At 38.7% G+C, this 16218-nt stretch overlaps 1 protein-coding gene across 16 annotated transcripts in view; it reads left to right on the top strand.

Annotated features, from left to right (window-relative positions):
• The window catches only part of LOC111252382 (uncharacterized), a 158026-nt gene that overhangs the window by 78421 nt on the left and 63387 nt on the right, over nucleotides 1-16218 (top strand). For 14 of the 16 annotated variants that reach the window (XR_015329647.1, XR_015329642.1, XR_015329643.1 and 11 more), the window contains 2 exons: nucleotides 8751-8974; nucleotides 10153-10218. The exons of 1 other annotated variant lie outside the window; for it this stretch is intronic. Coding sequence is in view for 7 of the 15 variants with exons in the window: in XM_086992074.1 (XP_086848200.1) it covers nucleotides 8751-8974; nucleotides 10153-10218 (290 nt within the window). In the remaining 8 variants the exon portion in view is untranslated. The remainder of the gene's footprint in view (nucleotides 1-8750; nucleotides 8975-10152; nucleotides 10219-16218) is intronic. One more of the 16 variants, XR_015329646.1, reaches the window with a different exon arrangement.

Here is a 16218-nt window from a genome sequence, read left to right as displayed (position 1 = left end):
CACTTAAAATTTGTTATACTTGTATGAAATTGTCTTACCGATAACCAATACGTGCATAAAAGATACTTAATTGATTCAGTGCAAGTATCTTGTACTACCTTGTAACCCATTTTAGTTTGTGTGACCAAACCAAGTCTGCCTTCCAACGGTCCAGTACTACCAGGTTTGCATCATTTACTGAGTCTGAATAAAGCAGCACTATCCTTTGAATTAAAAGTTGTCGCTATCGAATCTTTATCTCAAGTCTTGCAATATCGTCTTAAAAGTGTTTTTTTGGAAGTAGGTCATACTTCAGTGTAGCTTCTTTCCCTTTGAAAAGTCAATCATTGTTCTGACCATTTCAAGGCTGTGAATTTTGAAAACTGTAAGATATCTTAAGATAAAAACTTAACATCTCAGTCGGTTTGGTCTATACACCTCGGTACTTTATGTTTAAAGTCAATAGTGCTCGTTAAACCGCGTAATCCTATGTTTTCAAAAAAAGTTGCTTAACTGATCATGTAAAGTATGCCTTATAAAGTTAGACGTAAGCATGGTTTCAGCAGTTTAGCACGTTCAAACAGTCGCGCAATCATATAAAATGGCATTTTCTGAGCATTTCATATGCGATTTCCCGACCACCCTATATAAAATTAAAGTTTGGAATATGGTCATAAATAAATAAAAATTGTCTGATTCTACTTTTTTGAAGAGTAGTGAGAGAGATGAATAGAAGCTCCTGCGCTTTAGAAACCGTGCTTTTCTCATTTTCTTTCAGTTGTTTTTTTCGTGGATATACCATTTGCTCGCTTTGTTCTGTCAACTTGCTGCAGCGCTGTTCGAGCGAGCTCTTGAAAGATGGATATTTAAGGTGGAAAAAGACCACTTTAGATTCCCTCTGTGCTGTTTATTTTGTCAAGGCCAAAATTATGCTGAAATTCGTAGCTCAGGTATTTCACAGATCGCCTGAATCCAGCAAAGAGTTACGGATCAATGCTGTGTCTCAACAAATCGATTGGCATCAAGCATCACGTGGTCACAATGAGATTCCTGCACAGGATTGTTACACGATAATGAGAAATGATTTCTGTACGTCAACTTGAACTAAAGATCATAATGAGCAGCCGCAAAAGAGAAACCAAGGCTTAGGGTGCAAGCAAATCTTTACTCAAATAAGGTTATACTTTACCTTTGGTGAAATTGGGGGGGGGGGGGCTGGATTCCCTTGCATTTGCTTCCTACGAACGAGACAGGCGATAGGCACGTTTATTTGGCCTAGTTATATTAAGTCAATTCGGATATTCAAAAAAGATCCAATAAACGAATCCAAGGTACTTTGCACGATGAAAATGCGAGACCGCATAGGACAAACATTATTAACTGCCCTCTTGGACTTCGAATAAGAAGTTTTGTTACACCCTAGGGATGTTATGTTCTAGGGATCTTTCGCGATCTTGTGAGACTATTCTGATTGTTAAACGTACGGCTATGCTTTCATTTGCTAGTGACCAGAAAAGGCGATAATCCGTCGTAGGGGAGGGGGGTCTAAAGAATATGATGGGCGTAAAAGCAGCCCCTATTTAAGCTCTTGCAAGGTGGCGTTTACAATGTTTACCATGTGCGGCTTGGCATGGTCTTGGAAAACGCTTACTTAGTCCCGTCTAGCAGGTCTCTTTTGCTGGACAGCTTCGTTCACTCGACACAACTACAGATACATAATTAACCGCCTCTTTGTTCTTAAGAACTTCCGAGAATAGATGACCCTTCCAGTTTCACGAAATGCATATTATCGTCTTTTTGGAATGGAAACCTGGGTTAGTTATGACCGAAATGGCGTACACCCTTGAGGTTTAAAGTTCCATCTATGGTAAACCCCTTTTAGCAGTTCTGTCTTTGGTGTACACCGCCCAATAACCCCATGCTACTTCTGCAGCTTTTGACTTCGTTAAAACGCGAAATAAGGTATCTGCCGAAAAGGCACTTTTTCACCTGAAACGTTTATCTTTGGAGCTTTAATTCGACATAACATCTCGTTCGCTGCATAAAGAAATTAGAACGGAGAAAAACAATTTTAAATCATAGAAGTAAAGAGTAGTACTGTAAAGAGGTAAAAAGGAAAAGACGACCTAAATCTGTTTCTATTCCAACCTTATGTATACATATGTATATGGAAGAGGTAAAATATTAATAAAGACATTATTGTGGATAACCTAAAAAATACGTGTAGTAAGTATTGCTAGAAGTAATATGTCCATTATCTAAATATGTGTAATCCAGATTAGGCATTCGAATGCTTGTCAGAATGGGACTTTGGGCCACTACTCAGTGACGCTATTAACCGGCAATGATCAAAGGAAAAAAAATATCACCTTTAGGACCAGTCGATCGGAGTGGAAGGGAGCTTCAACGAGCGAAGGGAAGGGGCACTAATCGCACCTACACCCAGGTTAGTCAACGTAGGTGAACGGCTGATACACGCCGCATGAGTGGCTTGGCGGGTGGAGTCGAGGCTCCTTAACGCTGCTGTTACTGTTGATCAGGTGATACTACCCTTAAGGGAAGATTCTATGGCACAAAACTCAATCCGGCGTTCCTCTTTTCTTTGCCGCGCTTCTCTGCAAAGGCAACCTATTCTTTTGCCATAAAAAGAAAGCTAAGAAGCGATGACTAAAGTCGCCCGAGTGAGTCAGGCCTCGATAGTGACAGACATCGACTAACGGTTCCGAATGTGATCGTTCAGCGAGTTAACTCCCACTTTAGGCCCCACACACACATTTATTAATCCTGAAGCAGCTGGACGCATCATGGAAGCGTTTAACGCCTACATAATGGCAAAATTAGTTTAGAGAATGGCATTATCTGCTCACAAAGGAAACCAAAAGACACAATTTTAATAGCTTTTTAAAGCTATTGGACCAACAGTACACATACTCATGAAAAACACCACGGAGCATAATGCCTTAGTAATTCGTGGGATTCGTTCAAACCTCGATAGTAACAGGCAGTTTATGGGCATTAGCGACGAAGTTTGCGACGATCGAAAATAAATATTCCTCCGTTCTCCTTGAGACTCGATTGATATTCTGGTTAATAATTATTCTGGCTAATAATAATGCAACTAAAGTAAGGATACTTTAACAAAGTGTTAAAAAATAGTCTCCTCATGTTCCTAACCATATGCTCTCATTTCACTCTAGAAATGCAGTAGAATACACAGTACTTTAGGCTGAGTTTTCCTAATGTACTCTTCAGTTCCATCATAAGCATAGCACCTGCCATAGATAAAAAGACCCACAGCACCTAAGGTCCGCTAACACACAGATTTTTGGGTCTTGTCTTTTTTATACCATACTTCACGCTTTCCATTTGAGCCAAATTTATTAAGCTTGAGTGAATGACTCCCCTAAAATCCTTAGGTTTGTTCTGGCTTAAAAAAGTCGCTTCTTCAAGTTTGTTTCGTATATTTATTGTCTGATACAAAATACGCGACAGCCTCTTCATGAACAGCACGTTGTCAGATATGTTAACGTTACCAACACTTCTACAATCCTTGGAATTTTTAAACACTTTTTGCATAGCGTTTCGTTTTAAGTTGCTAAGACATGGTTTTTCTCACTTCTTATACGATTTGTTATGCTACATCTCTTTCTTAGTAAAGTATTTCGTATGAATTCTCTCAACTGTTGTAGCTACTACATTCTAAGAATAATTAGTTGCATTGCTTTATCCACTCATTTATTCTTACTAATCTGTATTATGTACCTTACTAAACAGTAACTAAGACGACAGCTTGTGTTTGTGTTCTTGCATCATATCTGCATAATCCATGTAGAGCGCAGTGATGCAATTACGTAAAAACTGACATTCTGCTTGGTGAGCTAATAGTTTTAAGAACGATATTTTTTGGACTTAATATTTCAATCTTTAGCATTAACTTTAAGATTTTCCAACCTTTAATAAATATTATTTCCGGCTTGTCGTTTTTACTAAATACTGATCTGAAATGTTTGCTCGTTCGAAAAATGTATTTTTATTTTTTAACAATTCCCTTGTTCTTTATTATTCAGGCAACTGTACGTGAAATACGGAAGGCGTATATATTTTGGGGGTATTGTACATATACAAAGTGGACTAAAAGTCGGTGTTGAAAATCAGTGCTTTTGAAATGGAAAACAACGACAAGTTTTGATATATACTTTGATTTCCATTTTAGCTCAGCCCAAGGAATGTAATTTGAACTACGCGAAAAAAAGCGTGAGTCGAATGCTATCCTAGATATGACTTAATAACAGTTAGCATGACTTGATTTGTTTCACATAGTTTTGGATCACATCTCTGTGTAGTTCAATATCCACTTCACCAATCACTTCACGGATACTATGCTTCAGATAGTGGATTGCTTTTGGGGATTTTTTTTGGTGTAGAAGCGGAATATTTTTATCCATCCGAGAGAAGAAAACTATTTCGAATTCCGATTTTAACCTCTCTTCGGTATGCGAGACTCAAAACGTTGGTCTGCTCTACTGCTTACTAAAGTTTTAGATATGCGCTTTTTGTACAAAGCTAGTGTATGATCATGTTCTTAAGATCAAATAAACCCTATCATTTTTCTATCCAAGCGTTGGGATATTATTAACACAATTTCCAAAGCTTGGCGGACACATCTGGATCTTAGTGCTGCAATATGTGAGCCCATTATGAGGCTTGTCGTACCAGGTTTGTATGCCCGTGATCAGTGACTTGCTGTAATTGTCCGAGATTTGCTGTGGTCGACCCTGTGCCCATTCGACTGTCACATCTGAAATATATACCTTCTTGGAATGGTCAGGTATAGTGCGTCACCTATGTAGCATGCGGTTCTTTCGTCGGCCAGTACGGTGCAAGGAAGCATTCTGGCCAGCATTAGGGCGGGATAGTGGAAACTATCCTATAGGTTCGAATTACTTTGATGATCACTGGTGTCTTGGCAGTCAGCTGGGGCCTTCTTTTTTAGAGCTCAGGGCCATGCTTGGCCATAGCAGGAAATGTATGGAGTAACTGACTGAGAACATTAAGGCCTGGAGTCCTCCGGTATCTTCTTGTGCTCCTTTCATTCTTGGCATTACACGTGTCAGATTCGTAGCTACGGTCATTACCGTATTAGCCACGTGTTTTTTTATGCAGTTCCTGTTAGACCTGTATCTATAATTACCCCTAGGTACCTGGCCTTCTTCTTCAGAGCTACTGTGCGTCCCCTTAAGCTTTTCCTCAAGCCTCGCCAATGCTTTCGATCAGTTAGGTAAGGTACACCATTTTTTCAGGAGCAGTCTAAGATGATGCTCGTTTGTGCATTCTTCCACTAGCGCGTCTTTCTTCAATAATGGCTTAGCTCTTCGCCGTATCAAATTTTGATAACCGCGTCATAGCCAATACCTCAAAAAGAGGATCGATTCCAGGGAACCCCAGAAATGACTCTTAGTCACACTGTCCGTATGACAAAAGTTTTATCATCTAAATAATGATGGGATTATTCTTTATAGGTAACGAGGGCAGTAGTTTTTCCAACGCACTCACATTCAGCTTCCAGCTCATGATGTTTAATGTGTTTTCCACAGCCAAAAACTAGGAGCGTATTTTTTGTATTTTTTCGGGACTTCCCTCTTCCACTCTGGGCTTCTTCAATAACCTTTTCAATCGTTTCGAGCATGAATTTTTCCTTGAAAACTGAGCTGAATCATTACGAGTTCCTTTTTCTTCAATTTCCTGTATGAGTCCCATTAATAACATCTCCATGATCATTGGTGTTGCATTTAGCAAACATATGGGCCTACAGGCTGATGGACCTATTTGTTTTCCTTGCTTAAGTGGAAAACACAGAGCTACTTCAATGATCTTGAAAAACCTGTTAGCCCTCTCTATCAATCTTTTTAGAAATCTGTTGAGTCCGTCTTTCTGAGACTGTCGGACGGAATACATTCGGCGTCGACTGAAAACACTTTTAATCATATAACTCCACAGGAAAAATTCGAAGAAGACAAATTATAAGATCAGAGCGGCCAGCTGATGTCAGCGCCACACACTGAAATCAGCCGGCCTGAAAGCATGATTCCAAGTAACCTAATTGTTTTCCGTGCAATGTAGCATACTACCTTCTCCTGTTAAGATTAAAGATTGTTTGCATCTAATTCCCACATTTCAGTCCCCAGAAAGGTTTGCAGTATCTGACGATACCCTCGCCATTGACTGTTGCTGGCGTTTTATCGTCACCTTCACTTCACAAGTTATACATCGTGGTGATTTAAAGAAGCGTGACCAGTTAGCGAATAAACGACACTTGTGATGGACCTAGATCTTAGATTGTTGACTTAATTGCACCTTGTAGAAATAAAGACGCAGCTGTTGCTTTTAATGAGTCGCAGATCGTGATATTATGTTGAGGTCATTGGATTGGCGTCCACACTGCTCGGTACGGCAGGCATGTCGTAATTTCTTCTTCTAGTTCATAGTCTCCTGGCCTCGCTTTGTTTACGAGTGAGCCAGTCTGTTCAAGTTTTTTTTTAATCGCTTTAGCCCTACTTATGCGAACAAAATGTACCCCGTATTCTATATAACACTTGCCGGGTATCACCGTGATCGACTTCGCATTTCAATCAATATACGAAAACCAAATGAAATTCCATGCTATAGAGGTTCTATCAGTGCAAATCACAAACACTGCTGCGTTTATCGGTCAACTATCTGCATGCTATCGTTTTCTACAATCACAGAGAGGAGGAAATTCTGTACTGACTTTCGGGCCACCTTCTGTTATGCTTTTGCGAATATATACAAGTCTGCGATTATATAAGCGTACAATGAGCTGCGCTACGTTTGCTTTTGCCAATCGATAAGCTAAGCGAGTCTATTCCAGAATAGAACGATGTAATAGAAGGCTGACCTGCACATAGTGAACACTGATGCACGAATTACGAGACACAAATGATCTCCTTTAGAGACATATATGAACATCAGTTTTCTGAGATATGATTTTGTGTAAAGTTAGGCAGTATTAGCGGTTATTATCGTTAGTATACTAGCGGTGAAAAATATATTGTGTTGATTGAAATTTAAATTAAATCGTCAAGGATTTTTTCGGAACTAGCTCTACATTTCTAAATAAAAATCTTGACATGGTGACAACTGGCTATTTACGCCATTTTTACGAATTATCGAGCTTTCTCAATCCGAAGCCTACCGTTGGTCTTCCGTTTTGTGTCATAGAAATCTTCTTCGAGTACTTTTGAAAGCTGCCATGGGAACTAGCAACAAGGTGTGGCGTCCATTTTGGGCTACTAATAATGTTTATAACCTTGGTGGAAGTTGGTCCGGCACGATGACACTGAGCATAAGCTGATCGTTGCTCAAATTCTGAACACAAACCTGCTACTTCCATTATAATAAGTTTATGATTTTGTTGTAAAAAGAACTGGCTTCATAAAAAAAATAGCGACAATTATTTTGAACAACATGTATATTGTAACAGAGTGGATAATAACAACCCGTGTAGATAAAGAAAGTTATCTTATAAATAAATACACATTTATGGCCATACAGACGTATGGTGAATGGCTCTGAAGTGCGCACTTCTATTGACCAACAACCAAGCCTGCTTATTTTGATGGGGATAATGGATGATATGGCCGGGTCGGGGAGGTGTTGTTCGGACGGCTGGATTATTGGGAATCGTTCCAGGCAAAATTCCACAGCTCATAGCCGAAGCGAGGAGTACCGGCGGCTCCCGAAGCTACACACGCGGCTACCAGACTAAACCACGAGGCTGACGTGCAGGCGTTCGCGGCTTGGTTCGATTTCGATAACAGCGCAAAAAAGCTGTAAAAATTTCGACCCATACTTTCTCGGGCAGTTAAAACTTTTTCTATTTGTCAGCAGAGTTATCCAAGCGTAGAGCAAACGTTCGTCGTTTGATAACATGTCATTTTTCGGACATAGAAATTTGGGCTAAAGCACGTACGTACGTATGGGGCGGCGACGTGTGCTAGCTTATGGTCAGAAACCACGCAAGTGCATCGCATTCTACACCGTCATCAACGAATCTGCCTTTGGGAGAAGGTGAGCATTTACCCCATTGGGCAAACAAACTCCCGTTGTCGCTATTACGACAACCGGATGTATTTCAAGACAACGGTTAGCCTGCTACAGCGGACACGTAGAGGGCACTCCGGGTCGCGTCGCAGGCCAGAAGTCAGCGACCCGTGAGTCGGCTTTGAAAACAATAAAATCCAACACGACGTGCGCACGAACAGCACACAAAAAGATCTAGATAGGACAACGTCAAACCCCCTGAGCGCTAGAGGATGCCCGCCGTAGGATAAGGATTTCTCGCTAAATAAACGGATCAAATTTCGCATATAACCCACGAAAGGAGTACGGGCTTTTATAAATATTTACGGATTCCATCGGATAGATAGGTAGATAACATTACATATCGTATTCTAAGTCGGGCTGTCTTCCGTAGGGGTAATTTAAAGTCTCAGTGAAAAACAGGACTAAGTATCTTCGCCTATATTATTTCGTATTTGTACGCAATGTGATGCGCCTATAATGGCCCTTTATTGGGAAGATTCGTGGGATGAGTTTTGTTGCTGGAGATTAAACCATTTACCTTAGCGTTGCTGAGCAACAATTGAGTATGTAATAAACTCCAATCGTAGCATACTAATATCCCCTTTTAAAATATGGATGCTATTTATATTATGTTAACGCGTACATATCTGCGCTTTCACGTATTTCAGTAACGATGCTAAGTGGCGTAACTGGACTTCGCCTGACACAGCTTGGAGTACCGTCTCTTGTTCGCTTCGGTGAACCGACATGGCTTAACTGTTCGTATGCACTCGATCGAGGCGAACGCCTTTATTCAATAAAATGGTATAAAGACAACGTTGAAATTTACTCACATATTCCAGGCGAAGTACCTGCAACCAAAGCATTCCAGCACCCTGGAGTTGATATCGATGTAAGTTACTTCCTCGTTTGACCAATTCTTTTTTGCAATCAAATTATTTCTATTGGATGTATTTCTCGGAAATATATTTTAACCTTTATTATATTAACCGACATCATTTAGCTTGTCCACTTTTTACTTATTACTCGATCTTATCACACTCTGATTATTACAACGATTGCTAAATTTATACCAATAAATATGCAGTAGTTTTATCCTCAGTAGTAGTACTCTCTTGAAAAGTAAAAAAAATATGTTCAGTTTAACGTTGCAGTGGTTTATTTAGTTATTATATTTTAATTAAATTTAAAAAATACCAGATTAGACCAGGACACGGGCACAAACACACACAAGAAATTTATCCGCTTCTTTTATAGCATCGACGGGTATTTTTACTATCCTGAATTGATAGACGTTTAACAAATTTACATTGAGTGCGTTCTGTTGTCTTTTTTCGCATTTCGTTCGCGGGCCGTTTTTCATGTGGACGAAGGTCTACATATAATCGCAACGACTTTTACTGCAAAATTAATCAATGGAACATCATAAACGAGCGTAGCAAACTAAATAGCTAGGGCTACGTCAAACTAGGTTCCGTCACCAAAAGGTGTCGTACACAAATGTGACCGTCACTCCAATGTCTGACAGAATTTCAAGTTGACACTAGTTTGCCCCACATGTACGACTCATTGAGAGGAAAGAATTAAGAACAAAACTAAGCATGTTATGTCCCGAATAATGGTCTGACATTGAATTCATCACCCCTTGAAGCTTTTTAGCTTCCTCAGTGCTAGCATGAGCTTACAACTTCAAATCATCTGCGGACAGTTATTGACTATTGTAAATTCCGTTTTCAAAACAGATCGGACATTTTTCTAGTCAACGCAGCCAAAAAAATTGCACTCTTAGTTCATCATCCAAGCAAATCGAACTAGGACCAGTTTTAATTTGTACAAACGACCCTGATAACTCTTTCTGTTAAAGGATTCAACAAATCGAAGTAAATGTGATGAAAGCCTAAGGGTTTCAGTTATAATCGGTATAAATAACATAATTGGGCTCAGTTTTTCCTCCATTGGCCGACTCTCGGTTAGGAGGTTCTTGAGTATTAAAATACTATTCATTGGTCACTAGTCATTTTTCGCACTTAGGTTTATATCTTGTATATCATTTGTGTGTAACCCTTTCAGGTTACTCTCTCGTTTTCACGTGTTTCGCCCCTCCCCACTTCAAAAGGATCGCGCGTCTACATAATTGTGACTTGCATGCAGATTATTCACTTTAGAAACTCTCTGTAAAGTGTTTTACGGGCATGCTCAGATTTAAGCACGCGGCTTTTGCAAAACTGTTTTGTATATTACCAGTCTCGCTACTGCTTTGTTAAGTAGGTTTCTTGAGGGTTTCCAAGTGGGAAGAGGCTATGTGATACGATAATTCGGTCGCGTTGCATGGATGTCAAAAAGAATTCAAGAAACTTGTAGTAACAAGGCTACTAATGCATCAGGATCGCTAGTACCATACCACATCTTCTCTAAACTGATAGCTCGCAGTGATAGGGAACGCAATAATTTCGAATGCCTTCGTAGCTCTTCTCAATGCATGAGGTTCATATATAGAAAATATTGTACGTATTAATCGATTCTCTAGATCCAATTCAGAAATAAAGACTTAATACTTCGGAGATAAAACTATCGTTTCAGGAATGCATTAGGTTTGTACATAAGAGAGCGCTGTTTTTAAATTAATAAGGATGTAGTGTTTTGCTTGAATTTTAGCAATAAATTAGGTTATTATGCATTTACCGTTACTCTTCATGACTTTCTCTCACATCTTAATCAATTTACTTACTCCTTTTCGCCAAAGTTTTCAAAATGTCTGCCAGTAGTCTATTGTTCGCAGGTGATCTTCTTGGCCAATGAAATATTTCTTGTTTGTGACACATAGATCTCAGCCGACCAAGGAGAGGTACACCCTTGACGGTTAAAATGCATTTTTTTTAGTTTAGCGAACTGCTTCTGACAGTCTTTTCAGTCATATCCTATGCTGTACATTGTACAAATATCCTAAGATACTTCGGCGACTGTTGACTTTATATATATATACATATATATAATGGAGAAAGACTGCTACATAGAAATAGCAAACAGTGGAGAGGTAAAGGAAAAAAAACATTAAGAAGGCCCTTACCAACCTAACTGCTTTTCAAGGAAAACGCGAGAATGAGCGCAGCATAGTTTATTCCACGTTCCACGTAGCCACGTCCCGTTTCCGCAGTTTATTTAGTTAGAGTGACTGCCCTTAAGCAGGTTTGTACATTGATATGGATATGAATATGAAAGAAGTGTATCCGTCAAATTTTCTCTAATTAAAGCACATTAAGCTATTCTAATAGACCTGCGTTATGCGTAGCTTTAAGCACAGAAGTAATACGACATGTCTTACCTATGCGTTCTTGTGATAAATATATATGTAGACATCATAGCTATAAAGTCAGATATCATGTTAAGTTCAAGTGAAGGTAAACACCATGCCTAATAAGCGAATATTTTACATTTGGAAAGCATAAGCTAGAAATGTTAGTTGTCCAAAACAAATATAAGGTTTTGCAACAAAGAGTCATAACTTGTATTGGAAAGCATAAGCAAATACTATAATCCGGCTCAAAATGTTTTGTACGAATAGCTAACTATGACAGAGCAGTTCTAGTCAACAGCTAAAATAATTTCGGAAGAAATATAGCTAGAAGATACCGAAAAGAAAGTTGGGTACCTTTATAATACCATAGAAATAACATTGCTTATGAATGATTCTGTGGATCACTAAGTTTGTATAAATAATTTTTTTAAATAACACTATATTTTGCGATGCCTACATTTGCCTTAGATTAAATTTAATTGGTGTAAAATATAGTGGAGTTTGTGATAGTTCACTGAATTTCTGTATGCTATAATTAAGCATACTAAAAACGCCTATCTTCTCAAAATAGTGTGAGGGTTCTTCTCGTTGGTTTTTTAAACTTTGGCTGTTCGCTTAGTTGTCTACATGAGTATGGGACAGTGATGACACACGATCGATGGGAAAATTAAGTTGGTTGGTTCGTTGATTGAGTATTGAGTATTGAACTCGGTCGGAAGAGAAGCGATAGGTGATGTTATTTACGCGCTGGTACTGACCTGGAGTTGGGTCTCTGACTGCCTAACTGGTCGGAGTCGAATGACAAGTGCGGCGATAAATGAAGTTCCTCCTGTCCCTTTCGACGGAGCAGCTAACACATCACCCGTTCTGCCGGCCGTAGCCCTTCTTGCTCTGAGTTCCCAATTCCAACGCTTGCAGCCCCTCCGGCCCTTGAACGGGTATCCCTTTCACGCTCCCTCTACCCCGCTTCGACGACATTTTGCATCCCCCTACCTCGCCCTACTTGCTTCGGTTAATATAGAAGCGACAACCGAAATGGTCGCGTTCGGTACATAATATGAGATGATACCTCAGGTTTCGTACGGACACAATACATACAAGAGCTTGTGTCATTATTCAGAGCACAGCCGTACGCGGTTATATGAATATATATATTTACAGAACACTTCTTCCGAATATTTGATTTCTTTTATATATGTATAAGTGAAATCTATATATATAATTTTTCTTTCGATAGCAACCGTGAATAAAGCAATCTATGCGGGTGTAGACCCGTTGAAGCACACAATCCCGCTAGACACAAAAAATACTGTGTGTTTGAATTTTACATTGACAGAAGCCAAAAGGTTCCTCAAATCCAAGGGTTTGAAACTCAACAACAATAAAAGTGCATAAAGACTCAAAAACCCAAAATGCTTGTTAAATAATTAAAACTTATTCAGACGACCCAATTAATTAGAGCTACTCGAAAAGGGCTGCTAGTTTCTAAATAAAAATGCCGGAATCATCAAAATTGGCTTATTACGCCATTATGATTTTTAGCTTTCTCAATATAATATTTACTGTGTGTCTTCCGCTTTGCCTTATATTTTCATGTGGATTTTCTGAAAACCACACCGGTACTAGCAATAATGAACACTGCAGATTTGGAAAAACTAGGTAAGTTCATAAGAACAAACCGAGTTATAATCTCGATAAGGGTTCGTAGCAGCGACTAGACCTTGGATAACAGCATATCTTCGCTCGTATTAAGAGTACAAATTTTACTCCTCAATTTGTGTTTCGAGTATTGTTCCAGGAACAAGTGTCGTTTTTATATATAGTACAAAAAATACCAGAAGAACGTACGTCCACTACGGCAAATGGCCTACTACATTTATTCTAATCTATACAAAATATATATAAGCTGTGCAATTCTATGAGAGTTACGCTAAAATTAGCGCAAAGGTAACTATTTGTACAGATTTGTTTTAGTTGCTTTCCTGTGAATACTGATCTTAAAACGTAAATACCTATTTTTTTTTTTAATTAGTTGAAGAGAAACAGCCCAAATGAATGTATCCCAGAATTTAGTTAAAATACTGTTAACCATTCAGCATTCTAAGTTCAGAAGTTTGACGTCTCCTTAGATATATTCTTCTGAATTGTTTCTATTCTTTTTTCCCTAAATAAACGGCACTGACTACATCTTTTTATATCTACAAAATAGCATATCTAAATTAGCTGTATAAAAGGTTACATTTAGAACCTTGAAAGTTTCGCAAAGTTGTACCACCTAAATGACTCACGCACACACAAGACGGACTTTCAAGGGACTATCGAATGACAACAAATATTAATACACATTATTTTTACTTATTACTATATAGTTATCGGTATTTAAGGATAGATGTTTCGATTTGATTCAATTCAGTGAAACTGGTTTTCGAAAATTCAGACAGCTACTGCAATTTTTTTATGTGAGTCCTGCTTCATTAAACATTATTTCTGAGATATAACGCGATACATTTCTGAGAAACTTAGCGTCTAGAAAGATTGCTGTCACATTTGCCAAAAAAAGCTCCGCTCAATTCTAAATAGTTGATAGTTAGGGAAAAAAATGCATATGACCAATCAAAGTTCACTAACATGCTGAAAGAAAATTTAAGAAATTGGGGAGGGTTATCTAATCAATTATTTCTGATATTTTTTTATTCCGATATTATCGTGGTTGACCTTTAACTAAAAACTATTTCTCAAAACTACATAACCAGTAGCTGTCGCTTCGAAAAAACACAGTATCTATGGAAGCACTGTTGTTGTTACAGACTAACAGTAAACCACTTTGTAATTACAACACCAATAAAAAAAATGTAATCAATTTTACACAATAATCGGCCCCTTCAAAGGCATACGCGGTATCTGCTGATTTAAAATGTTTTTTGTGCACTTGTTATTTTTATGTAGTTTTATTATTGCACAAATGAAGTTCTACGAAATAATGTTTTCCTAAGTACAAAAAAGTATAGGTAGTTCGGCTTTTGCTGAAAATAAACAGAATACAAACCCCGCACGAAAAGTCTGGCTGATTGGCGAACAATAATAACAGATGCAGCATGCATTGCTTATGAATTTATAAATATGAAAACTGTGAATAGAAGTTATGCCTTTTGTACGGCAACTAGGAACTGAAGCTGAAAAAGATGATATAAGAATGTGCGCAACTCTGAAGTATCACAGAGTCCTTTAAAGGTAACCAACTTTACATAAACGAAAATAAATTATTTTTAAATGGGACACGATATTGGCAGTATATTTGATTGTATAAAATATAATTTAATTAAGACGAACATATTTAATGGAGCATTTTGAAACGGTGACCTGTCATCAATCAAAATTCTTGTTGTCCTCGCCGACTTCTGATAGTACAGAAATTGAGTAGATTGTTGCGATACAGTTCCGTTTACGAAGCGTATTGATACACCGTCAAGTCTCTATCGCGTCTTAGGATCGAGAATATGAATAAGATATAATCGGTATAGAGATTAGGGAACACTTTCGTTCCGAACTAGATACATTACCCATCTTGATAAATCGCAGTTGTTCTCTTCCTTCCAGGTTGGTTAAACGAAACGGTAACATGCTCTTCTGGAACCAACAATAGAAGGAGATTAAAACTGACTAGTTCCCTTAAGCAACTTAGCTCTAGAAAGTATATCGAAAGATACCTGTGTAAATAAACTATTACTGGACTCGAGCTGATCGAACGACATGGAAGAACAGAAACCTAGCCGGGGTGATCCAAGCCAACGAAAATGCGCCGGGGTAATGGCTTTTTGCTCGATGGGGTTTGAATCGATGTAAATAAGCGGCCTGCCATTGATGACCGCTGCTAAGTCCAAGATAATTTTGCATAACTCTTTAAAGCCAATAAGGCTGCGTCCCAATGATTTGTGGAGCGACGATGCCTACGAGGCTTTCGAAAAAAACTCCGCTCCGAAAAAAACAGTTGAAGATTCATACGATACAACGTCAGATCAGCAATCTTCGAACCTCGGCATCTTTGACTGAGAATTATTCAATTTCTGGCGATCACTGACAGCATTTGTAAAAATTTGGCTTTGTCCGTAATCAGTTGTATACATTTTGAGTGAGTAAAAGAAAAGCGTCAGATAGTCAGATAAGTCTGAAATGTAGCTGTTGAAGGAACGAGCTCCAAGTGCACAGTGCATGTGAACATGGCGATGTAGTTTTTGACCGGGAATTCAAGAGTATCGGTGTAATATAGCTCACAAAAATCTACGACAGTGGTTAAGAAGCGCATGATAAGGTTTGCCATATATGCCGGAAGAGGAGCTTGTAACTGGTCGGCAGCTGGCGCATGATTCTTCCGGACGGCCGCGCAGCTACGGAACTGAGATATAATTTGGCACCAAATATCCAAAATAGTCGTTGAATAAGATTTCACATACGTTAAAAGGGGCGTTCACTCTGCGTTGCTGCAAGAGTTTAGTTAATCAGTTGAGATTATTCCGATAAGACTACGAGGTTTTTCTCATTATAGCTATGATACGGTTATTGTGTTAACAGTGTTTTCCATCTCAACAAACTCTCATCTTTAGAATAGAATTATTTAAGAATATAACAACATATATTTAGAAATTATTAAAATTTATTAGAAAGGACATAAAAGAGGCGAGATTAGACATAAGGACCGGATCGCCTCGAACAACGGCTGACCGTTGAAGTGACTGGCCGGTGTTTAGCAGACGACACGTCATTCGGTGGCGCGGCCAAGGTGGATAGTTCGTGGAAAGTTGGACGTATGAATCAAGAAATATTAGCGACTACGCGAACCGTAC

Source organism: Varroa destructor, unplaced genomic scaffold, assembly GCF_002443255.2.
Source record: "Varroa destructor unplaced genomic scaffold, Vdes_3.0 BEIS01000006.1, whole genome shotgun sequence".
In the NCBI taxonomy this organism is placed as follows: domain Eukaryota; kingdom Metazoa; phylum Arthropoda; class Arachnida; order Mesostigmata; family Varroidae; genus Varroa; species Varroa destructor.
This window is presented reverse-complemented; position numbering and strand designations above follow the sequence as displayed.